The 26,493-nt window shown below is 40.6% G+C and overlaps 1 protein-coding gene across 2 annotated transcripts in view; it reads right to left on the reverse strand.

Moving 5' to 3' along the window:
• Window positions 1-271: 271 nt before the first annotated feature.
• grk4 (G protein-coupled receptor kinase 4) overlaps window positions 272-26,493 on the reverse strand; it is a 55,288-nt gene continuing 29,066 nt past the window's right edge. For both annotated transcript variants that reach the window (XM_082537341.1, XM_082537342.1), the window contains exons 6-16: window positions 23,410-23,502; window positions 22,875-22,938; window positions 22,471-22,611; window positions 18,238-18,428; window positions 13,557-13,594; window positions 12,941-13,030; window positions 12,112-12,320; window positions 8,439-8,576; window positions 6,093-6,230; window positions 4,737-4,868; window positions 272-3,502 (exon numbers count right to left, since the gene is read on the reverse strand). In XM_082537341.1, the coding sequence (XP_082393467.1) occupies window positions 3,446-3,502; window positions 4,737-4,868; window positions 6,093-6,230; window positions 8,439-8,576; window positions 12,112-12,320; window positions 12,941-13,030; window positions 13,557-13,594; window positions 18,238-18,428; window positions 22,471-22,611; window positions 22,875-22,938; window positions 23,410-23,502 (1,291 nt within the window). In that variant the 3' untranslated portion in view covers window positions 272-3,445. The remainder of the gene's footprint in view (window positions 3,503-4,736; window positions 4,869-6,092; window positions 6,231-8,438; window positions 8,577-12,111; window positions 12,321-12,940; window positions 13,031-13,556; window positions 13,595-18,237; window positions 18,429-22,470; window positions 22,612-22,874; window positions 22,939-23,409; window positions 23,503-26,493) is intronic.

Raw genomic sequence — 26,493 nt, forward strand, 5'->3', positions numbered from 1 at the left:
GATAATGGAATTGCTAAATTCTTATGAATTCCCATCCCTAGCTTCATCATGCCTTTAAAATGAAATCATTTAAAAATTGATTTTGTAATTACCTGGGTTATCTTTGTCTTACATTAAAATTTGATGAATGCTGAAACATCTAAGGGTGACAAATAAGAGGAAGGGGGGGGGATACTTTTTTTCCCCCAGCACTAGATCATTACATTTTATACTCTTCCAATCGATGGCCTTTTATTCACAGTAATAAAACAAAAAACACAGATCAAATAAGTCAAGACACAAGTATTTTTATACAAATGGCAGTGTATTATTTCATAATTACAAATGTCAGATATGGTACAACAACCAGTGATACAACTTGTACAAGAATTAACAATGACTGCAGTGGTTGAACGACATGACTGTACAGATACAAAATAAAGAAGAAAAATCAAGAAGTCCCAGGCCGAGTTTGAAAACCCATAATCCATCCATCATTTCTCCCTTTCTCGAAAATATTACTTAACTGACAAATCTGGACAAAAGAACGTGAAACCCCGCAAAACCTCCCAGCCTGTGTCGGTGGTCATCCCAAAGCTAGACTTGAGTAAACTAAATAACTTGCGCTTCGAAACGTCGCTGGTGAGCGCCATCCCAGTGTTCGGGAAGTGGCTTGACTCACCATCAGAGTCTTGGAGGAAAGGCAGAAGAGAAGGAATGCGCTTTATGAATTCAAAGACTCAGCTGGTCGCCTTGCGATTCATAAAGATGTCCTCAGATACCAGTGAGATATGTTGGCACTAGAAGGTCATAATTTACATATACAAGGAACCTGAAGTATTACAAACTGATACATGCTTGAGTAATAAAACATATGCATTTTTCTAAACAGGCATTACAATGCACTTAGTGCGGACATTCAAAACTGTTGAGCTGTTTAAAGTTCCTTTACGCAAAGGGATTTCTCTAAGAATGGACGGAAGGATAAAGAGGCTGAAAAAAGGCAGGATGTCAAAAATTAACTTGGTTATTGGCACATTTAATAAAGGCTGTCAGTCTTTCTCTACTAAATTCTTCAGATAACAAAGAAATTCTAATTTAGTTTATGTCGCTTTTGGTATCACTGGCAAAAAAACAAAATAAAAACAAAGCAACAAAAGTTTAAAGACACTTTTCCCATAGTCATTGTCAAAACACACCATTAGTGCAATGGAACGAAAAACAGAATTTCTTCACTGCTATATGGAAGGTGTAAGAGTAAAGATGGTCAAAACAATGATAGAGTCATGGGTGGTGAACACAGTTTAGTTTCCTTGTGAGAATGAGTGAATCAGTTACATGTTAGAAATACATAATTTACAAGGTTTTTGAGGCTAAAGAGCTAAAAGGCTAAAATCTACAGAGGCAAGCAAAATCAGCTTCAAATGTGCCTGAGAGCAACAACAAACGAAATAAAGACACTAAGAAACTCAATGACAAGAAGCCGGCGACAGCTAGATGCACCCATCTGATTCCTGATAATGGAATGTGCAACAGGGGACAAACTCTTAGAATAAGCCACTTCTCCAAATTAGGTAATTACATAGGGGACCTATATGTGTGCCACTTTAAATGTATACAGTTTCAAAAGTGTTAGGAATTGAATCAAGCTCCTACATGATTCTGAAGCGCTGTATTGACAAAATGCAGACTTTGCTTTTCTGTAGAAAAAAAATTGATTAATCATTTAGGTTATACACATAAAACTAACATGTGCAGGTGGGGTATTCACAGCATTAAAAACAGAAGGTGGAAGTAAACAGCAACTGCCTCCAAAGCTAAATTCATAAAATGGGTCTGAAATGCCTCAGAAAAAAGCAAATGGTGAACATGTTTGTTTGTTTTTTTATATATATATAAATGGGGAAAGTAAAGAAAATGTATTTGCTCTTGGCTGATTAACTTGGAAGGAAACAGGGCTGTAGGAAAATGTAAAACAATCTTGTTTCTGCAATTCAGAACTCAACTGATTGTTAATTTCTCGGCATCTGCGCACATGAGCAACTTTCTCAGGTCATTCCTGAGAGAGCAACATCCAAGCTCTGAATATAGTAGTCAAAGGTGCCCATCATCAGTAACAAATTCTACATGTATCTCAAACAGTTATAGCTAGGGAGGATAAATGGAGGCCAACTAGCGATCAGCCAAGCACAAAGGCCAAAGACGGCTGACATCTGAACCAGCTGATCAGGCGCAAGAGTTTTTGTTGTCGTTTCTTTTTTAAAGAAGCAGTTGTCAGCTGCAGGCCAGGTCTATGTTACATTTCCAACATCGCCTCCTTTATCATCTGTCTTCCTGTTCCAACTCAGTCAAATGTGTCCAAACACCCAGAGGCTTTCTGGTCTGCTTAAAACCATATGCATGCTAAACAATTCAAAACAACTGGACACAGTCAGAAAAGGAAATAAAAGCCAGAGAACACAGCAAAGAAAAAAAGACGAGGAATAGAGATAAATCACCCCAAAAATATTCAACCTAAGTGAATAATGTAACAGACTTTTACTCAATAGCTGTGCATCTAAAAATTAATGTTCTGAGCTTTTGCAGCTCATGAAAAAAAGATTTCTAGAGAGGTCCAGTAATGATGGGGATCAGGCTTCATGTTACTGCAAATGGCCTCCACCATATCATATTTACTATTTAACTCTTACACGTGCTAAATAAACCACAATTAGGAGTAAACTCGCCACCTCTGCTAGAACTGGGTCGGTACAGGCACCTAGAAGACAGTTCACTACACGGCCACCTGCATAACTGGGCTGAAGAGAGGGATCAGATTACCTCAACCAATTTAAATACACAGGGGCAGTAAGTCCTTGAAACAGACAGGAAAAGTTAAGCAGTGTGGCATTAACACAGCAACGGTAGTCTAGATTCATTTTTAACCCCGTTTCATTAGAATCTACACACTTCATTTAGAACTACCTGAGCCTTGAGGCATTTGGAGGCTAGGGTTAGTTTGAAACCAGGCAGAGCTGATGTACTAAAAACATGTCACGCTGGCCAAATCAAAGACAAAATTACAGCTCACAAGAAAACAAAAAGGCCTTATGCTACATTGAGAAAATAAAAAGACTACTGGTACTGTGCTTCTTAAAAACAAAACAAAAAAAAGCTCCCCAACACACTTTATCCATACTCATTCCAAAAGAAAATAAAAAAGGAAATAAAAATGTAAATGTATGCATTCAAGTGGTACTTTTATGGCTTTTTGTACAATACAACCTTTAGTGAAAATATACATCTAGACATAAATTCAAGTACAAATGTACAAAATCTTTAAACTCATACTTTTTTCTTTAATTATAATACACTTTTAATACAGCTCATAAATACAGGTCAACATTCACTGAGTTCCTAAGATTTGCGCTCGGTTGGAGTTTGTGGAGAAGTTCTGCGGCGGAAGGGTGCAGGTGAAGGGAGTGGTTTAAAGTCGCGAGGGCCCTTCAGTCTCGTCATCGCTGTAACTGCCCTCAAAACAGATCTGGGAAGGAGTAAAAGTGAGGATATATCACTAACATTGGAAACCTGCATCGCTGCACCAGCTCACATGTGCAAGATGATGTCACCCTTGCCTGTAACCCTCACTTAACCACATTAGATGTGGTTTTTCGGTAGGGCCAAAGCTGGAATTAGTAAAATACTCAACTGCAAGCGAGTTAGAAGATGACATACTGCAAGACATGCAATTCAACGTATCCATAATAACCAGAATAGAAAGTGGGACTGCTATGTAAATGTGTGCTGTTAAAGCACAAGCTCTCTCTAAAGATGTGAGCAGGCATCTTTTACTGCAAAGAGATGGCTGATCTTTGACTGATGTTCATTTTCTGAATCCAAGAGGGACCAGAGAACAGTGTCTGCAGTCTTCATCTCAGTCTTCTATGATCCTGACAGCTTCCACTAATAAGATAAGTTGGCCTGGAAGTAACCTGAAAGTCTAAAACAGGTCAGGAAGGGAAAAAAATCTGTAACTCATTCTCCTTATTATCTCTCATGTTCAGTGCAGCTACTTTTCCACATAGGGCCAGGCATATTTGGATGACTTTTTTTCCCACGATTTAAAACCAGAATTTTTGTATTTACTCTTGTTAAAATTTGTTTGATAACCTGAAACACCCAAGTGTGATGAGTATACAAAAAAAAAAAACAAACCCAGAAGACATCAGGAAGGGCGCAAATACTTTTTCATGACTTGATACACTATATACACACAATATTGCCCCACCTAAACCATGGGACCCTAAAGGGCAGTAAGGGATCACGTATCTTCTTATTCAAATCTCTGGGATCAAACAGAAGTTGTGACAAAAAAGGTAGGAATCTGTGTGAAATTACAAGAATTCAAGGGAAGTTTAAAGCACAATATAAGGTCCAGTAATAACAAACAGGAGGGACATAGTGAAAATACCCTGTAAGCTGAACAATCCTGCAAACAAACATGCTGTTAGAATCATTTATCATCACTGAATTTACATCACTATTAGCACATCCCCTAAGCACAAATCACCCCTTAAGAATATGCAAAGCTTTAGTGAGGAAGGGTTACAAAGAGAAGACGGGCCTTATTCAAACAAAGTTTCACAGCTTAGAGATAATATTTCAACATGCTGAGTTTGGATAAGGCCTTGGGAAAAAAAAGAAGCAAGGAAAGTAGGAAGAAAGGAAGTACCTTAGCCCCCACCCCCTCGCACAGTTGCCGGAGCACTAGCACTTGCCTCTCTTCTGAACAGGCGGTAGAAGAAGCCTCTCTTTGGTGGAGGGTTAGGCCGGTTCATGTCCAGGTCTGGGCACAGTGTCCCGTCTGTCTCGTAAACGTTGATTTCTTTGAAGCACTCCATCTCGATCATCTACACACACAAAGAGAGTGTGAGTAATTAAACCTCAAACAGGTGGAAATTAGTTAGTAGTCAAATCTGCTGCAAGGAATCTTTTGTCTTTTGAGATGCTCCCTGCTAATAAACACACACATAAAAATTAATATGTTGAACATTTTGAAAATAAAGTCTAAATTTCAAGGTTAAAGCCAAAAATGTATTTTGAAAAAAGGGGAAATGTGGAGATTATCGTTGTTGTTGCAAGACAAACTGCCATGTTTGCTATACCCTCTACAAAACGCAATGTTTAGAGCACCCAGTTAAACAAATTGATTGGTCGTCTCGTGATGTAAAATACATCCACTTTATTGCACGAAGGTGTAACCATCGATAACCTTGCATCTGTCCATTGCCAGCCCTTTCCTTTTGTCCGCTCTTTCAGGTTGTGTTTGTCCGTCGGACCAGATGCAGCTTTTTGCACCATCTTTTCATCGTCCTCATATTTATCACCACACTTTATGTGCTAAAAGAGAAATCATTTCTTTCTTGGTTACAAGAAAGGGCGAAGGTGGCTCAAGAGTTGGGAGTTCGTCTTGTAATCGGAAGGTTGCCGGTTCGAGCCCCGGCTCGGACAGTCTCGGTCGTTGTGTCCTTGGGCAAGACACTTCACCTACCGCCTACTGGTGTTGGCCAGAGGGGCCGATGGCGCGATATGGCAGCCTCGCTTTTGTCAGCCTGCCCCAGGGCAGCTGTGGCTACAACTGTAGCTTGCCTCCACCAGTGTGTGAATGGGTGGATGACTGGATGTGTAAAGCGCTATACAAATTTGCCATTTACAAAAACCAATTCTTGAGTATGATTTCACTAACTCAGAGGGTACAGAAACTGCGGCAGTTTGCCTTGAAGCAAAGACTGTAATCTCCACATTTCAACTTTTTTCTCAAAATAAAATTACAACTTTAATCTTGAAATTTCAGCTTTATCCTCAAATTGGTCGTTAATATTTTTTTCTTATCGTGGCCTTAATACTCCTTCGTAGGAGTGACTGTCATTCCCTCTCCATTCACGTTGGACATTTAGGACATAACTGAACACCTGCACTTACACACATGCGCCAACTTCACATGCAATGTACACTTATTATTACTCTGTCTTCCAAATTCATCTTAAAGCAGAGTGCACATCATTTATGCAGGTGTTTCTATGTGCTGTGGGTGTAAACAATGACATCATCTCAACGGCCTGAGCTCGCAGTACCTCGTTCTGCCAAGGGATGGAGACACTGCCTGTGACAAACTTGGAATAAAAGTCGTCATCTGTGGGGTCAAGGTTCACGCCTTTGACAGTGGAGAACTGCTCAATGTCCAGGACATCTTTACAGTACACAGCTCGAGGCTAACAGAGAAAAAACAGAAGGAGAGCATTGGAATGACTCAGTAATGTCTGAATGATAAGGGAAACGCTAAACCAGACATACAGTGGGGCAAAAAAGTATTTAGTCAGCCACCGATTGTCATCATTTTAGGTGGGGGAACTTGCACAGAGGTCAGTAATTTGCACCAGAGGTACACTTCAACTGTGAGAGACAGAATGTGAAAAAAAAATCCATGAATCCACATGGTAGGATTTGTAAAGAATTTATTGGTAAATCAGGGTGGAAAATAAATATTTGGTCAATAACAAAAATACAACTCAATACTTTGTAACATAACCTTTGTTGGCAATAACAGAGGTCAAACGTTTACTATAGGTCTTTACCAGGTTTGCACACACAGTAGCTGGTATTTTGGCCCATTCCTCCATGCAGATCTTCTCGAGAGCAGTGATGTTTTGGGGCTGTCGCCGAGCAACACGGACTTTCAACTCCCGCCACAGATTTTCTATGGGGTTGAGGTCTGGAGACTGGCTAGGCCACTCCAGGACTTTCAAATGCTTCTTACGGAGCCACTCCTTTGTTGCCCAGGCGGTGTGTTTTGGATCATTGTCATGTTGGAAGACCCAGCCTCGTTTCATCTTCAAAGTTCTCACTGATGGAAGGAGGTTTTGGCTCAAAATCTCACGATACATGGCCCCATTCATTCTGTCCTTAACACGGATCAGTCGTCCTGTCCCCTTGGCAGAAAAACAGCCCCATAGCATGATGTTTCCACCCCCATGCTTCACAGTAGGTATGGTGTTCTTGGGATGCAACTCAGTATTCTTCTTCCTCCAAACACGATGAGTTGAGTTTATACCAAAAAGTTCTACTTTGGTTTCATCTGACCACATGACATTCTCCCAATCCTCTGCTGTATCATCCATGTGCTCTCTGGCAAACTTCAGACGGGCCTGGACATGCACTGGCTTCAGCAGCGGAACACGTCTGGCACTGCGGGATTTGATTCCCTGCCGTTGTAGTGTGTTACTGATGGTGACCTTTGTTACTTTGGTCCCAGCTCTCTGCAGGTCATTCACCAGGTCCCCCCGTGTGGTTCTGGGATCTTTGCTCACCGTTCTCATGATCATTTTGACCCCACGGGATGAGATCTTGCGTGGAGCCCCAGATCGAGGGAGATTATCAGTGGTCTTGTATGTCTTCCATTTTCTGATGATTGCTCCCACAGTTGATTTTTTCACACCAAGCTGCTTGCCTATTGTAGATTCACTCTTCCCAGTCTGGTGCAGGTCTACAATACTTTTCCTGGTGTCCTTCGAAAGCTCTTTGGTCTTGGCCATGGCGGAGTTTGGAGTCTGACTGTTTGAGGCTGTGGACAGGTGTCTTTTATACAGATGATGAGTTCAAACAGGTGCCATTCATACAGGTAACGAGTGGGGGACAGAAAAGCTTCTTACAGAAGACGTTACAGGTCTGTGAGAGCCAGAGATTCTCCTTGTTTGAGGTGACCAAATACTTATTTTCCACCCTAATTTACGAATAAATTCTTTACAAATCCTACCATGTGGATTCATGGATTTTTTTTTCACATTCTGTCTCTCACAGTTGAAGTGTACCTCTGGTGCAAATTACTGACCTCTGTCATCATTTTAAGTGGGGGAACTTGCACAATCGGTGGCTGACTAAATACTTTTTTTCCCCACTGTAAGTGAAATCAGATGGATTCTTGATTAACATGAACTCTTCACATGCTTAGGATTTCCACAGTGCTCTGTTTTTCCTCAACGTGGCCTACTCTTGTGTATAACCCAAAATAGAACCACAGATAACACTATCTATTTTCAACTATTGATTTAACCCCTTAGGTCAGTACTCTCCCTCCCTCATTCCATTTACGGCACTGAAAATCCAATGACTTTCACTTTTTTTCTTTTCTTTTTTCTTTTTTTTTTTTTAATCTCTAAATCCCAGTTAAAGAAAACATAAACCAAAAACAAAATTACAGTGCTACAGAGTTTCTGGTTAAACTAAATTTATCTGGGAACATCATTGCCATTAAAGAAGGGCAGCTAACATAACGACAGTGAAATTACACACCCACTTCTCACCATGATAACAAGCTGCTTATGTGCGTTTGTTTACTGTGACAGTGGCATTTCCTGCAGAGTTTTTCCAAGCTCTGAAATGTTCCTGTGTGTACTGTGAGTTTGGAGATGTGAGGCTCTTACATCTGGGATGAAGGGAGGGTCCAACATGTTGGCCTCCAGTCGTTTAAAGTTGATATTTCTGAAGATGGGGTGCTGCTTGACCTCTATGGCCCCGCCACCCTGACAGCCCAGTCTCTCCTTGGGGTCCTTGGCCAGGAGCTAAGACACAGCAAAAGAAGAGGAAGAAGGAAGACACTTATAAACACTGCAACCTTCAAGAATGATCTGCATTTGGCTCAATTGACCGAGGTAGATAATTTTATTGCCTTATACATTTCTCACTAGAAAGGACATCAAATTAAAAAACCCATTTAATAAATCACACACAAAGAAGAGGGAGGAGGTTTCCTGTGATGCAGGCTTTTACGACTAATCCCTCCAGTTCAGTGTATACAAAACACACATAGCTGAGTTGCATGTAATCCTCTTGACTGTTTGTTTCCGACCCCACATAATCTAATAAAGACTACGCAAATCCATATGCTCAAAGGTTAATGCAGCTCTATTATGGCTAGAATTAGAGAGCGTCACTGTAAGGACTTCTGGGTAATATTACCAGCACACCACCTACAGTGCAGCAGGCTGACGGTGCGGATTGAGGGCTGTTGAGTGGTTTGATACTAGCAGACACTCTCACTGGCCCCGTTGTCATCCTGATGCCGATCACTTTCACAACCACCAAACCGGCGGCGTCTCACTTTTCACCACATCTTTTACGCTCTCTCTCTCTGGTTGTCCTTCGTTTCTCTTGTCCTTGTGCAACTCTCGTCCAATTTACACCAGGATTCAAAGCAGATTTTCACTCTCGCTTTCTCCTCTTGAAAAATCACATCACTTGTCTATTTTGGGATGTGGTAATAGCCATCTCTTTGGCACAGCAGATATGGTCCCCCACCACCCCCACCCCTCTCCTTTGCTGCATTCTCTCCTCTTCCTTATTTTCTTTCTCCCATTTCTTGCTGAACCCTTTCGTCTCCCTGCTCCCCCAACTCCTCCTCTCCCTGGGGAGTCTTTAAATCTGCTGAACCGTGGGTCACAATGTTCCACGGCGTCACACAAAAAAATGTACCAATGCTGCTTATAAGCAGAGCAGCTCAGTGGCTCCATCATGGAGATTGTGTCAGACAGAGGAGGGGGGGAGAGATAAGCTAAGTGAGCTGAAAGAAGCAGCTCATCTCCTTAAACAAACTGAGACACAGGGTGAAATGACCATGTATCATGTGAATTAGGTAAACAAAGCTTTTCAGCTTTTTTCAGCTCACTGTTTTGTCTTTACAGTGAATTCCAGCCAGTAAAACTGAAAGTGCTCGCCCAAGCCAGTGGTGTGATTCCACCAGATGCAACTCCTCTGAAAGTCTATTTTTGACAGGAGCCGCGTTGAGGCGCACAGAGCAGAAAAGAAAGGCAGGGAATGCAGGAACATCATATAGCACACAGCTTAAACATACCATCCAAAAGCTGACTGTCACAATCCCGCCACAATGACACAAAAGGAAAAAAAACAACATCCAACCAAAAGCATCCATGGCTGCCCGTAAAACAACATGCATGACCTTGACCTGGAGGCACAAGATAAAATAGGTGATAACTGTTTGCAAGCGGAATTCTGACCAATACTACAGCATTAATTGTGATTCCTGTGAATTGGGATCGATAGATAGACTAAGAATACCTTGGCATGGCATTTTCTTCTGACGATGCTGTCTGTGTTGAGAGCTCAGTGGATCTGCGTTCGACTACTCCGCCTAGGCTGCACTGTCGAGCGCAGATACACTGAGCGCAGCGCAAGCTAGCAAGACAGAAGCTAAGCTCGTTGCAACATGGCAAATGCCTCAACGCTACCCGAAATTGAACCTCCCCCACCCTCATTCAGATCTGGCGTTTGGAACTATCTTGGTTTTCATGTGAGTATGACCCTGATGGTAAGTGCGTCATGGACACAAGTAAAACAGTATGCCGGATGTGCCACGCAATGCTCAGTTGGTGGGAACTAGTGCGCAGTTAGCTTGTTAACGTGTTGACGCCGTCCAGCCCCACGCACGGGGCGATCCGCGGTAACTCGTTAACAGAGATTTTCCGCGTTATGACGTTAAAGTCATTTTAACGAGATTAACGGTGATGGATATTTACGCCGACATCATCCTAATGCAAAGACAAGTGGAAGCAGACAAAACAACAAGCAGCATGCTACAAACTTTACCGGAGTCATTTAGACAGCCGTTAGCACATGATTCTCCTTATGGGGACCTGCTATGTTTAATATGCTGCTGAGAATATAGCCCAGAAGAAGCGTAAAGTATAGCTTTTATTTTGAAAAGAGCCATTTCTCTGTAATAAACTCTTTTCCAAAGATGAGGGATTTCTCGATCAGATAGGTTTATTTACTTTTTTTAAATTATTTTGTTGTTTCAGCAACATTACATTTAAAAACTGTACTTTTGAGTTAAAATATATATTTATAATTTTAATAAATGACAAATTAAAAAGGCATGAACATTTTTTTGTATTGAAAAAATATCAAACCGTGACACCCAAGTATCGAACCGAACCGTGAATTTTGTGTATCGTTACACCCCTACTATATATATATATATATATATATATATATATATATATATATATATATATATATATATGTGTGTATATATATATATATATGTGTGTGTATATATATATATATGTGTATATGTATATATATAAAACTAAACTGAAAAATCTCATCATTGTTTCCAGGATCAGCAGCTATGTCAGCTAAAATGAAGGTAAAACTGATAAACCCTCCACCAACTCAACCCCAGTTTCTCCAGGTCAATGCTCTGGATACTGATGGGAGACACTGCAAAGCTTCTTATGACAGCAGATACATAGGTGCCATTCTGGAACAGCTGGACTAACTGTGGAACATGAATGGGCTACAGGCACAGTTACAGGTCTCATACTAACAGCAGTGACAAGGACATTGGCAAAAAGCAAAACCAGTCACAGGGTTTTGCTTTAGCAATAGTCTCTGCAATCCCTTTCCCTTTTTTGGGGGTTTTGTGGTTGCTGCCTCTCCAGTGCACCTGTTGCCACCAAAGCAGGTGACAGATTCAGAACTTTTCAATATTTCCTAATTTGACAGAAAGATGAAGTTTAACTTACTTCAAATAAAATGTTCCCTTAAGTTGTTGAGCAGTGTAGTCGTCTACCTCAGTGTAAACAGTGTAGCTTTTTCACAAACAGAGAACTAGGCACACACTGACAGAAAAAATGTGCAGTACGGTAATCTTGGCTTGCCTCTCACCCACTAATTTTCTCCTTCCTACCTGAACTGAATGAATGAATATAGTTAAAAACTAATGTGTAGAATTTGGTCCACGTTAACTCAATATATAAAATAAAAACACCTCTTTAAAGATCTTATAGTAATTTAGAAATTAAGAATTTGTAGTAACATAACTTTACTGTAAAATTCAGCAAACGAGTTTTTCTTTAAACCAAATAAAAGCTAATAAATGAACAAAGAAAGAAATAATGCTACTCAGAACATAAAAGTTGCTACATATGACAATAATGACACGCTATATAAAAAGACCTGAATATTAAGTCATTGCTGCCACCACATCACTTTGTATCTTCATTTGCATTTGTTGGTTCCCGTCCTTCCACCTTTCACCTATTCTCAAAACTCTCGCTGTCATTTCTTCAGCCTCACCTGTCTGCAGATGTCTTTCGCCTCCTCAGAGAACTTATCAGAATATTCCTCCTGGTCCTCCCGCACTCGTCTGTCCACCTCCTCACGCTTGACACGTTCCTTGCGCTTGCGGAAAGGTGACTGGCCCTGGATCATCTCAAAGATCAGACAGCCCAGCCCCCACCAGTCCGGACTGAAGGTGTAGCTCTCATTCTGGATCACCTCGGGTGCTGAAATGGGAAGGAGTCATGAAGGGTGAGGAAAACTGACAGACAGCTGTAAAATCGGAACTTGAAATGTTGGCTTAACGTCAAATCGCATTTTTCCAGAAATTTCAGCGTTGCCAAAAAACCACCATACACACGGCCCGTTTTACTGACAGTGTCACAAAATGAGAGGACGTGGTATGCTCATCATTAGGTCTCAGGTGGCCATAAAACTCAAGAGCTGCCAGTATGTCCAATACAATAAAACAGAATAATATTATCATAGGTTGTTCTGTCTCGACTCTAGCATATGGCACATTCAGTTCAATTTAATTTATGTAGCATGACTTCACAATTACAACAATCACCTCAACATACTTGCACATTGTTTTTAGATGTGAGAATGTGCCAGACTTTGGTCTTTTACAAGTCTTGTCAAACTCTTCCAGTGTATCGGAGGCATAAGGAGAACTGAGATAGATGCTGAAGTTCAAATAAGGAAACCCAATACATGTGAAGAGAAGTTAGCAGAACAGTGCTGTGATTTTGCTAAATCAGTGCCCTGAGCAAAGACTTGAGAACAAAAAGGAGGAAGAAGATCGACATCACTGGGCACAATGCAATGAAAAGGAACCAGTTCTTACCCATGTATCCAACGGTGCCTACTCTCCCTCGTATCGTCTCCCCTTCAGGGATTTGCACAGCAAGGCCCAAGTCTGAAATTCGAATATGTCCTAAACGATACCCACAGATAAATCGCAAAATGAGAGAGTGTTCAATTTATGTTTCAGATTTAAATGCATGCTTTCTTAACAATAATTTTCAAGTTATAACTTACAAGGCACACGACAACATGCACACAAGACATCCACAGTGCCGTGGAAATGGCCACGTTACACTGACTTGGAACAGAAGCGGGGAGAAGGAGAACGAGGGGAAAAGAGCGGTGCTAAAAATGAGCACATTCCTCAATTTCAAGATATGCCCAATTTGGAGAATAAATGATCTAAGTGTGAGTCAGAGGAAAGAGCGTGATGTGAGAAACTTGAGATGACTTTTCAGCCCCAAAAGATGGGGAGACGTTCTGCTGCTGGGCTTGAACATTATGAACACGACAAGTTACAAAGTGCGTGTTTGTTTTGGACATTATGAGCCACAAGTTACAGAAAAAAAATAACGACAAAACAAAAAAATGTCTTTGGAACACACGTGAAGTAAATTAAACAAGAAAGCAACAGTGAAAAAAGAGCTAGGACATACCACGGTCATCCAGAAGGATGTTTTCAGGTTTCAGATCCCTGTAAAGAGAAAAAAAAAAATGACACATTAGAGATGAATTCTGATTTTGTGATAATTTTAACAACAGGGAGAGAACATTAAACCCTTGGATAAATATTTGTATTATTTATGAATTTACTATTCTGTTTTCATTAGTTGCCTCTTCTCTTCTTGAGCTACTACAGCCTTTCATGTATCATATATCTTTATTTGCTTCATTTATTGCACCGGCCTGTAATCTCCTGGCTGAAGCTTTAAAACTTAAGCCTTTTTTAATTAAGCCCAGTCTATTCTATTCTATTTAACTTGCACAGCAACATGTTATTTTACTCTTTTGTAATCAAATCTATCGGACTGCTGCCAACTTAAAACCACAATGCCAACTGTGAAGGTTACTGTAACACATGCTGAGATCAAGACGCACGGCATGTTGTTATAACTACACCGGCCATGTGCATGTGGGTCTTTTAAGAACATCAGTGTTTATGTTAACATTACTCTCAGGCCCCATTGAGTTTGACATGTGAATTACACCTCACTGAAATCAGTACACCATTAATCTGGTCACACTTCATCATTCAAGATTTCCTTCTGCACCCTTCCCACTGTTACCCTCCGGTGGAATAAATCGCTTCATAACACCAGAGCTGGAACAAATGGTTGGAAATAGTGCTGGGTTTTTTGTTGTTGTTTTTTTCAGCCATCTTGAGCACTGAAGTTTGCCACTTAGGTCTTTTTCCTCAATGTATCCATATTATATTACTCTGCTGGGTTAAATTTGTTTTCAAAACGCACATTATTATTCTCTTACTGTACATTGTTACTGTACATATCTTATCACCCCTGGCCTGTTATGCACCATTATAGTTCCTGTTTCTTTAAGGTCAGACTGGACTCATACAAAGCCCAGTTTGCTTTGACTGGTCTGTTGGAATGACAAAAATGAGGCACAGCTGGTTACATAATGGCGTAAGGTTAAACTATAGCTCCAACCACAGTATAGCCACTGAGATTTTTGATGGCTGTGATGACTTGGAAATCCCAAGTTATACTTTTATGTTTATATATGTCATCTATTTTTAATCTAAATGTGACTTTTTTCTTTATAAAAAGGAACATCCTGGTGTATTTAATATGAGAGGTTTTTTTTAATGCAGCTACAGAAAATTAAGATGGTACACAAGCTTAGGACAGAAGGCTACGCCCTCACAGTAGCTGAAAAATATAGCTAACATTGCAGCACAGACATAAATTTGTCACACGGCATAATTAGTACAAGTTCAGGATTTTAACACTTAATAGCTGCAGATTGAAAAATAGCCTGGTTTACATTAGTCTTTATGAGCTTCTGTCACTATTTTACAGTTGTTCCCTTGTCTGATTAGAAAAACAGAAAAGCGTGTCAGGGAGAATGGGTTTATTAGGAATTCTGCTGTTTTAAAATACAGTTTATAGAAGTACACAGAGTGGAAGAGAATAAACAGACGGTAATATTAGTCCAATTTACCCTTAGCCACACTCGAATGTATCTCCAAATATATATCATGTTTGGATATTGTATATTTCCTACATATTAATTTCATTGGACGCTTTGCTCAGCCGGTAACAGAAAATTTGGTGTGCTATAGCTCAGACATTTCACAGTTAAAAGTGATGAAAACCAGCTCTATCAAGGAAATAATGGCAGGCTATCCAGGTGCAGATGGGTGCATCTGGATTTAGCTGGAGCAGCTCTTCATTCTTTGTTTAACTGCATTTTAAAGTAGACTCTTAGTGGGTATTATGCCACCAAAGTTACATAGATACCAGAAAGGTTTGGACTACAAACAAACTTTTTTGCAGCTTAACTGCAGTGTTTTCTGATGTTGAAAATAACCACATTTCATCTAAGACCACTATAGGCAAAAACAATTTCTATTCCATCTGCAGTAATTCATATTTGGCAGAAGGCTTCACCTTTCCATTCACATACTTGGAAAGGCAGAGGCGGGGGAGCAGCAACAAGACAGTCAGCCACAATCAAATATGGAAACATGACATGAAATATGGAGCTGGGTTCCAAGCAGCTCTTGCAGATCTATACTGAAGGTAGGATAAGGCAGCTTAAAGTATGCCTTATGTGAGATTTACTAGTTAGATTTGTACAAGGATCTTAGCTGAGCCACTGGGTGATGTGGGTTAGCACTGAGATCAGGTGATTTATCAGGATCTTGAACTTGACAGAACTGAACTGCCAGAAGTAATGTTGGGCATGGACTTTAGCCTTTGTAACTTTCCAAAGGTTTTACAAGCACTTTAAAATAGTATCCTAAAAATTTGCAATACAGGGAGTGCAGAATTATTAGGCAAATGAGTATTTTGTCCACATCATCCTCTTCATGCATGTTGTCTTACTCCAAGCTGTATAGGCTCGAAAGCCTACTACCAATTAAGCATATTAGGTGATGTGCATCTCTGTAATGAGAAGGGGTGTGGTCTAATGACATCAACACCCTATATGAGGTGTGCATAATTATTAGGCAACGTCCTTTCCTTTGGCAAAATGGGTCAAAAGAAGGACTTGACGGGCTCAGAAAAGTCAAAAATAGTGAGATATCTTGCAGAGGGATGCAGCAGTCTCAAACTTGCAAAGCTTCTGAAGCGTGATCATCAAACAATCGAGCGTTTCATTCAAAATAGTCAACAGGGTCGCAAGAAGCGTGTGGAAAAACCAAGGCGCAAAATAACTGCCCATGAACTGAGAAAAGTCAAGCGTGCAGCTGCCAAGATGCCACTTGCCACCAGTTTGGCCATATTTCAGAGCTGCAACATCACTGGAGTGCCCAAAAGCACAAGGTGTGCAATACTCAGAGACATGGCCAAGGTAAGAAAGGCTGAAAGACGACCACCACTGAACAAGACACACAAGCTGAAACGTCAAGACTGGGCCAAGAAATATCTCAAGACTGGTTTTTCTAAGGTTTTATGGACTGATGAAATGAGAGTGAGTCTTGATGGGCCAGATGGATTGGCCCGTGGCTGATTTGGTAAAGGGCAGAGAGCTCCAATCCGACTCAGACGCCAGCAAGGTGGAGGTGGAGTACTGGTTTGGGCTGGTATCATCAAAGATGAGCTTGTGGGGCCTTTTCGGGTTGAGGATGGAGTCAAGCTCAACTCCCAGTCCTACTGCCAGTTTCTGGAAGACACCTTCTTCAAGCAGTGGTACAGGAAGAAGTCTGCATCCTTCAAGAAAAACATGATTTTCATGCAGGACAATGCTCCATCACACGCGTCCAAGTACTCCACAGCGTGGCTGGCAAGAAAGGGTATAAAAGAAGAAAAACTAATGACATGGCCTCCTTGTTCACCTGATCTGAACCCCATTGAGAACCTGTGGTCCATCATCAAATGTGAGATTTACAAGGAGGGAAAACAGTACACCTCTCTGAACAGTGTCTGGGAGGCTGTGGTTGCTGCTGCACGCAATGTTGATGGTGAACAGATCAAAACACTGACAGAATCCATGGATGGCAGGCTTTTGAGTGTCCTTGCAAAGAAAGGTGGCTATATTGGTCGCTGATTTGTTTCTGTTTTGTTTTTGAATGTCAGAAATGTATATTTGTGAATGTGGAGATGTTATATTGGTTTCACTGGTAAAAATAAATAATTGAAATGGGTATATGTTTGTTTTTTGTTAAGTTGCCTAATAATTATGCACAGTAATAGTCACCTGCACACACAGATATCCCCCTAAAATAGCTAAAACTAAAAACAAACTAAAAACTACTTCCACAAACATTCAGCTTTGATATTAATGAGTTTTTTGGGTTCATTGGGAACATGGTTGTTGTTCAATAATAAAATTATTCCTCAAAAATACAACTTGCCTAATAATTCTGCACTCCCTGTATACTTCCGTAAAGTTGGCAGAGTTTAATCCAAGATATCCTTTAGTGAGAACCAAATCAAAAACTGCAAAATCTTAAAATTTGAGTCAAGACCATTCCCTCTCAAACTTTACGTCCAGCCTGTTAGGCATCGTGTTACAGGTAACTTTGATGGCATCACTGTGAAAACATCACGGTTATTTCTGACTTTAGAGAGTTCCTTTCAGAACCCCAAAAGACATAATCTATTTTTTTTCCTTTTACTGGTAACGATTCACATGAGAGCAAGCTGAACTTTAAATGCCAGGGCATTTAGCCAGCTGTAAGCAAATACTCTTGTACCACAACATGCTTACATAACGTGGTTCTAGGGCTTTAAACCTCACAATATCGTCCACAGAGACACAGATCCTTAAATATCTGTGAACAATTCCCAGCTCCTAAGCTCAATGCAGCAAATATGATGATAAATCCATCTCCACAAGAGGTGGGGTACAGCCTGCACAGGTCAAACTCACCTTCACACTTACAGGCAATTTAGAATTACCAATTAACCTAATAAGCACATCTCTGAACTTTGGGAGAAAGCCACGGTATCCGGAGAGAGCCGAAGTCATGAGCAGCACATGCAAACTCCACCCAGAAAGGCCAAAAGCCAGCCCGTGAAATCGAACCTAGGATAATCATCCTGTGAGGCGGCAGTGTTAACCAGCATGCCACCCATAATATGGGGCTACTGTTTAATTTACTATCTACACCTATTCCAAACTTTTTTCTGACACCATGTGTGAGCTTACCTGTAAACTATCCTCTCACGGTGCAGGTCCTCAAGGCCACAGCAAATCTCAGCAGCGTAGAAGATGGCTCTTTGCTCATCAAAGCCTGAGTTCCCCATGTTGTAAATGTGAAACTTTAAGTCACCGCCATTCATTATGGTCAGCACCAGGCACAGCGCATCCTTGGTCTCATAGGCGTATGCTAGACTAACCTAGGAGAGGGAGGCAAATTTGGGGAAGAGGTAATAATGGGAGGAGGCAAGAAGAAAGGAGAAAATGTTGAAGAGGGCATGAGTGTGCTGGAGGAAGAGGGAAGAGAAGTGCTAAGAGACTACTGAGTGGCTAGAAGAGCATAATTGCTTTATTTGGTTTGCTTAATGTCCCAAATAATCATCCATTATCCAGAATGGAACGTCAAGAATGTACACAAAAGAAACAAGGAGATATATAACAGATACAGAAAATCATCCTCTCTCTAATCCCACCATCCGTCTCTTTTCTTCCCTCATTCCCACCAGCCTCCCTTCATTTCCCCTCCCTGTGGGTCAGTGACACACAGGGTACAGTGTGCGCATACGTTGTTGTGTACAAGCAGGAAGTTGCTGCCATCAGGAGGATTTCCATCTGCTAGACCATGTAGTCAGAAACAAACCACAAAAGGAGATGGGAAATATTCTCATGGGCCAAGTGAACAAAACACACACACTCATATATACATATATATACACAAAATGTACCTAAACAAACACACAAATATGTGCTCCAAACCAAAGTAAATAATCTTTCTAAATTCTTGTTTATGTGCTGGCAAAATACATCAATTTATTGTGGCACCACAAAAGCCTTTTAGTTTGCTTAGTGATTCATTAAAATGTATGAATCACTATGAGCAGACATCCAAAAACTCTCCCAAATATCGAAGACGTTCAAGTGTGTAATCAAATGTTCAGTAATTGCTACTCTAGTATTATCGGTTCAGCTTTTGTTGTGTATGTCTTGCTGTATTTATGGTTTACACGCATGCAGCAAGACCCTTAACGTCCTGAGCTCTACTCCTTTGCCTAAAAGTTAAGCATTTTCGTAGAAGTGTGGTTTATTTCATTTATTCTTATTTATTTTACTGTGAAAAGGGAAAAATCCTGTTTCAAAGAATATGAATAAAAAGTGTCAGCAAAAATAATAGAAATATTCAGATAATTCTCATATTTATCTTTGTATTTTCATGCTGTTCTTCTATGGAAAAACATGAAATTACAAGTCTGACTTATCTGCAGGGGAAAAAAATATATTATATAATAATTTCATTATATTGGTACCGGTATCAAAAAAAAAATTCAATATGATATGATAGTGAGTCAAATCTGCATCGCAGTGAGGCAGCTCTACCTCATCCTCACCTGCTGGAAATTTTAAAGCAGGGTCACCCTGCTCCGTGTCTCACACCCACACACAAAGAATATGCGGATAGGTTATTGGTTAAAACATACAGCAAACTAACAGTATGCACTGACTAATACCATGCAGTGATCACAAAAAGGTAAAGCAGAATAGCGAGAGAGAGAGAAATGAGGGGTTTGAGAGAGCACTTGACTCTTCTGCTTGCTACTGCTGTTTGGTCAGTGTTGCTAGGCAACAGAGCTGCTCTCGTAGGTAGAGAGGCACATGAAGAGTCATCAGTTCTGCCTGCAGCACCGCGAACAAACACGCACACACACAAACACGCACACACACAGAATCATGTGCCAATCCCAGGTGACAAGAGCTGCAAGTCTGAGGTTCTGTAACAAGCCCACTCTAGCCTGTGTGTGCGCGCGTGTACGTGTGTGCACATGCATGCTCGTACACATGCTTCTGCCATGACTCACTCAAACAAGGACAGGCTACATAGCTCATGCTGCATCACAAACCAGCTAATCCAGCGTGTAGTACAACTCAAACGGCAGCCAGTACATTCAAACAGTGAACATGGACAGGCTTTGAGGCAGGGCTGCAGGAAAGCCAGGTTACTGTACTACAGATAAATATCACTGTTAAGTCAAAGTCACACAGTATTTTTTCCTTTATGCACAAAGTACACACTGCATACAGACCAGACATTTACATGAGTATTAGCCACTCCTTGCCATGTTCCAAGAATGTTAAATGAGGACTTGGTGTAATTTTGTTGTCTTTGGAACAATCAGTTTTGAAATAAGAAGCAACACTGAGCCAAAGCTAAGCTTTCTTTTCCGGCCTGAGCACCTGAGATGTGTTTGTGCATGCAGCTGGACGAAATGGAAAGAGAGGCACACATCCCCAGTTTTCCAGTGGGATCGGAGTCTTGATGAGAATATGTAGTATTTAAGCTGGATCAAAAAATTCAAGCATTTCATTTTTTATATTCATGACATGTTGAAAGGGGAATAAAGAAAATCAGAGCGCAATACAAGAGGAAGCAGTGCACTGCTAGACAGGTATGCACAGTCAGACAGAAAAGGGGGGCAAGAAAACTCAACTCAGTTATTCCACAAAACTATCGCTTAATAAAGTCCTACTTTAAATATGAGCCATGACTAATACGATATTTCTTTTAGTAGTAGACTTCTCCTTTTGGTTTAGCACTGAAATTAAAAGATTTAACAATAACCTCTACAGCAAGGGAATCTGGTGGCTCTGTTACATTGTGCTAGCATGCTTTCATAGGCAAGAGTGACTGTAGTGTTACTGCGGTTATACAATGAAGAAACATTTTTATCCTGATGTGAATGGTCTCTTTTTTTGTCCGTAAGACACGAGGGTTTACTAAATGGTTTAACGAAGCTAAAAGTGATTCAAGTCATATGTTATGGCCTTAACATATTTTGGAACAAAGTGTTATATAGCACACTTCAAATCACGCAGTGAGGGAGTATCTCAAAAGAATTGTGTTCCATCCATCCAGCAGACTTCTACAGACTTGGAGAGTCAGTTCAAAGGCACACTGAAGCTGTTCTGTTAGCATGCGGCAACCCAATACCACACAACGACACTTTATGTTGTTTTTTCCTTTAATTTGTCACCTGTCGGTAGGTGACTCCCTAAAAAGGTTTCCGATGCGCTGCTAGCCAAAAACCACTGCTTACTCATGCCTATGGTTCAATTTATAGAAATCCTCCATAGGAAAATCAGCCAAGAGCAATGGCATCACTAAGAGCCGGAGGCACAGTGGCAGGCTAATGATTTTTCTTTTCCTTAGGCTGGCACACATGCTCAGAGAAAGGATACTGTACCATTTCATTCTGCAAGCAGCTGCTCTGCTAAAATGTGACTTGTGTCTGCAACTCAGATGCCGCGGGTTCTCTTTTTAAAAACAATTCAACATTTCTAACAGCCTTTGTTTTAGGTGGTGCGGTTGGACAACAAGGAAGAGCAATTTTGATGCCATTTCCTGATGAAGGTGGCACCAATACTATTGTGGCATTCTCTGGAGATCGTTTTAGCTTGTTCCTCAGATTGATGCTTCCTCAGAATTTTCAGTTCCTTAAATATCACATTTGGGTTACACACTTTAACATGCTGCTTTTACTTGATGACAGATTTGTTTTGGTGAAATGAATTCCAGTCACATATGGCAGGAATGTCTGAGAAACTTAAGAGTGTCTGCGACGTAATGCTGAGCTGTCACAGAGTGGCAATCTTAAAGTAAACCATCACAGAATTCTGGGGGGAGCATTATTTTAACACCTCTGCCCCAAGAAGGCAAAAAAAATTTTTTATTAATCTAAAAATACACAGGAACAAAACAGTAATTCAGTAATGCATTGACAGATGATTGAGGGCTGACAGTATGCTCCAAATGAAATCAAATCTGGCGTGTTTGCAGAATAGCAGGTTTCTTATGAAAATAGCCAAGCTGGCTTCGATTGCTGCAGCACAATCAGCGAGCGCAGCTGAACTTGTCAACGTGTTTCCACATCCTCCCTAAACGCCCCGCAGAATGCTCTCACCTGCCACTGTTCAATAAGATCATGCGTCTTTTCCCCCCTTTTGTAGTTTTATCTCATCATGTCTTTTTTCCACTGTGGCTCACAACCTCACTAAACAAACAGAGCTCGAGTTGTGGCGTCTATCTTTAAGAGCTGATCGACAGCCTTTGCAAACACGCCATTCCGTTTCATTTGCAGGATCCTGCAGCCGACAGTGCTCTCACATTCACGCATGCACGGTCTCGCACATAGACGGGCAAAACAAGTAAAATTCGGTTGAAAGGTTGAATAAGAAAAAAGTAGTACTTACTACAAAACTACTGTTAACTTTTTCTAAAATGCGTTTTTCGTTTAGTGCCATTGCTTCACCTTTTCTTTTCTTCACTCGTTTCTTTTCCAGCTTTTTACAGGCGTACATCTTACCGGTGGCACGTACTTGGCAGGCACAAACCTGGAAAACAAGCAGCGAAAAAAACGTGATCGCACTCACATGCGCATTAAAAATAAAACACACGCCCCTAAAATATAACTAATGGAAGTTAATATGTCACACTGCAGATTTTCCCACCCAGCATCACTGGAGTGGCGACAAACGCTGGTGCATTAACTGACAGTTAACAGTTACTTGTAACCAATTAACTCATTAAAGTTTAACTATAACTTTAGTCATTATAATTCCACCTTATAAAACATTATTTATTCCTCATTTCTTACCTCGCCAAATCCACCTTTTCCTAGTACTCTGTAATGTCTGAAGGTATTTTTGGTTACTGGTTGCCTGCAGAGGTGCAATGAAGAATAAGAAAGGGATAAAGACAGAGAGACAAAACACAGAGGAGACATTAAATAGGAGTTTATTTCATTTTCACAGACCATGTGATGTTGCAGACAGAGTAATGGTCTAATATATTATTAATCCACCCTGATGACTGCTGTTTCCACCCTGCTTTGGTTTCAAAGCCATTATGCAAAGCATCATCAATTATTAACCACTCACACAGAATCACCGATTGGCACTACCACCTGTTTTAGTGCAAAAACCGTTCCTGCTGCTATACTTTAATATTTACTTTTTCGTTATATATCTCTTTTACTGCTTTAGCGACAGTCAAAGACAGTAATTGTTCAGCCTCAGACGACCTGAACAGGGAACGTTTAGTATGTGCATGTCACGTTTTTGATGTAAATCTTAATGTACATGCTTTGCATGTTTGCTTTTCCAAGTGTGTAATACGCTGTGACTACCCACCTCTCCAACCATTTCCACTGCAGGAAGCGAGAGAAGTACATGGACTCCTGGTAGGAGGAAAATGGAGCTCCACTCAGATAATCACGAACTATTCTGGAGCAAAGGAGAGACAGAGAAGGGGGAGTGGTGACCATTTTAATAACATATCAAATATAACAATAACATCTTACATGTCAGAGTAAACCAGGAAAAAACCCAGATTTCATGTTACCCCTAAACACTTCCTTTTTTTAAACCTTGGCAGTGACTACAAACAGACACATCCTTTGACTGAATACCCACTGGATTACATACGGCCACATCTGTATATATCTGTGAACTTTTGTGTGCGCCATGGACATTGCAGAGTTCAAAAGTCACTCTCAGTGGAAAGATGGAAAACACTGAATGTCAATATGCCACCATGAAAAACGAAAAATGCCTTTGAGCAGGGAAGTTCCACTCAGTTCAACCAGGAAACGGGATTTATGGAAACCGTTTTTTATTGAGTCTGAGGTTCAGCGGAACATCTAATCTCATTTTACCTGCCACGTGAATGTGGGTGTAAGTCTGGAAACACATACACACAAAAAGGACTGCATTTTTCTTAAATTCTTAGCAAAAGACGGAAGCCACTAACACCCAGCAAAAATATAACTCTCTGCGGGGTCACAAAGGGTGACAGTCTCACCGTCTCCTAGCCGTGCATAAACTGCCACTCCGCTGGGAGTTGTTAGGACACGACTCTTTGACATCCGTGCGTCATCCTCGTAGATCAGTGTCTGTTTTCAATGGTCTCACCACAGATGTTTGACTTAAACACCATCTCTTGACACTAAAGCGGTGAGCTAAACAGCACTGATGTGTTGCGGTTACTTTAAGGCTGAGCTATCTACTGTGCTTGCGTTGAGTGTTGGCAGATTACATATTTTAAAAAGTAGACTGACATAACCACCAGGACGTCACCCAGTGGCTTTGGATTCTGCATTTTGAAGCTTCAGCGTTGCTGCTCTTTAAAAAAACAAACAAAAAAAAAACAAAAACCCAGAAGTAACTGTTATGGATGAAAGGGTGGAGTGCTGAACAATCAGTTAACGTTAGCTAGCTTAGTTAGCAAACTGCATTCTTAATCTGTACAGATGCAGCATACAGACACACATATTCAATGCAATTTTATTTATATAGCACCAAATCACAACAGTCGCCTCAAGGTGCTTTGCATTGTAAGGTAGACCCTACAATAATACATACAGAGAAAAAGCCAATAATCATATGACCTCCTATGAGCAAGTGACAGTGGGAAGGAAAAACTCCCTCTTAACAGGAAGAAACCTCCGGCAGAACCAGGCTCAGGGAGGGGCGGGGCCATCTGCTGCGACCGGTTAGAGTTGCATATCAACTATTTAGTGCTAAATAACAGACTAATGAAATAGTAACAGAAGCACAAACATGTTAGATGATCTGTACTACACAGCAAGTCATATTATTAGCTTTGTAATCTATAAAAAATGTTTCAAAGAGCCTTTTTCAAACCAGCCTCAACAAACCAGCCTGACACAATGAGGAAATGCAGTTTTTAACTACTTTTTTTTAGATCCAGGGGGTGCTCCTTGAATTAAATGAAAGGTCAGTTTCTATTGCTAAAGTCTCTACCAACAGAAAATGGCAAAACTGCAATTCCTGAAGTGGCCACTTAAGGCTGAGTCAGTCATCATTGAAAATGTCCAAGTTATCAAGATAAAAAGGTCACTGATAGCCTGGTACAAACATTTATAAATATTTTAAAAAGGGTTTCGTCCCTATGGGCAGCTTCCCCTTCAATAATAATCATAGGATGGGAACATTCTTTCTAACTCATCTTTAAATGCCGGTAGGGCTTAAACTTTATCGGCAGCTACAGTCGATAGCTGTCTGGCGTCACCTCAACTAGCTGAACTGGACCTCTTAACCATATTTGTGGTTTTGGAGTCTTTGGGTTCATTTTTAATGGATCGTGACTTGCTGTTTGATGCAGACTATTCAAGGACTTTATGCTTCAGTTCTGGTGAGAAATTGAAATATTTTAATAGTCTCTCACAAATTAGAAGGTATTTGTGTTTGTGCACGGATGGAGCTTTTTAACCATTCTTCATCTCATCCAAATACAGAATAATAATTTAAACAGAGAGGAGTCATATGCAGATACTAAATTAACTAAACTTTCCATGAAAGATGGACCTTAGCAATCCAAACCCCAGGTCGCAATGCAAACATCAGCTTAAAAAACAATAATAATTTAATTATTAAACAATAAAACAGACTCCCAAAGACTCCTTACAGTGCCCCTCTAAGCCATTTAACTGTCAACTATAATAGTCAACATGATGCAAAATGATCAGTTTCTTCAAAGCAAGCAGTAATCATCTTCATTACATTTATCCTTGTGACACAAGCTGCACTATTCCCAAACTACAAAAACCCCACATGAAATAACAAATACTCTGGGACAGTCATGACAACCACTGCCCGGTGTGATCACAACCTCCTCTACCAGCCAACAACACATGACTAAAAACCAGAGTTACAGCACACATTCTCCTCAGCCACCCAAATGTCAAAGATATGCTCATATTTATCCAGCAGATTTTCCTTGACCATATTTTAAAATTACTTCATCACTAAGGAGGACAAGGATAGCTGCCTGTGGTTACCAACAGTGCTGGAGTAGCTGTTCTTGGCAAAAAGACTTGAGAGTAGAGAGTTTCCATCGGGGAAGCACCCTCGGCTGTGTGAAAGAAAACTGAGTTATGTCATTATGGAACTCAGTTGCTCTGTAAATTAAGTGAACATCCATTTGAATTGTTTGCAGGAGTAGAGTGTCAACAGGATTTTATCAATCTACCCTTTGTTGTTTCTCAGCCTACAAGGGGTTTGTGTACATAAAATCTTTCTCCTAAACACGTGCATTAGCATGTTTCTTGTTCCTTGTGTATCAAACTTCAGTTTCCACTCTGTCACTGAAGAAATCAAGAAACAAAAACTATTTCCTCCCAGATTCTGTTCGCTTATCGGTTTGACAGGCCTGAAAGGGGCTCCAGAAAGGAAAGAGCTGAGCAGAGCTGCAGA

Source organism: Aulonocara stuartgranti (assembly GCF_965226115.1).
Source record: "Aulonocara stuartgranti genome assembly, chromosome: 6".
NCBI classification, from domain to species: domain Eukaryota; kingdom Metazoa; phylum Chordata; class Actinopteri; order Cichliformes; family Cichlidae; genus Aulonocara; species Aulonocara stuartgranti.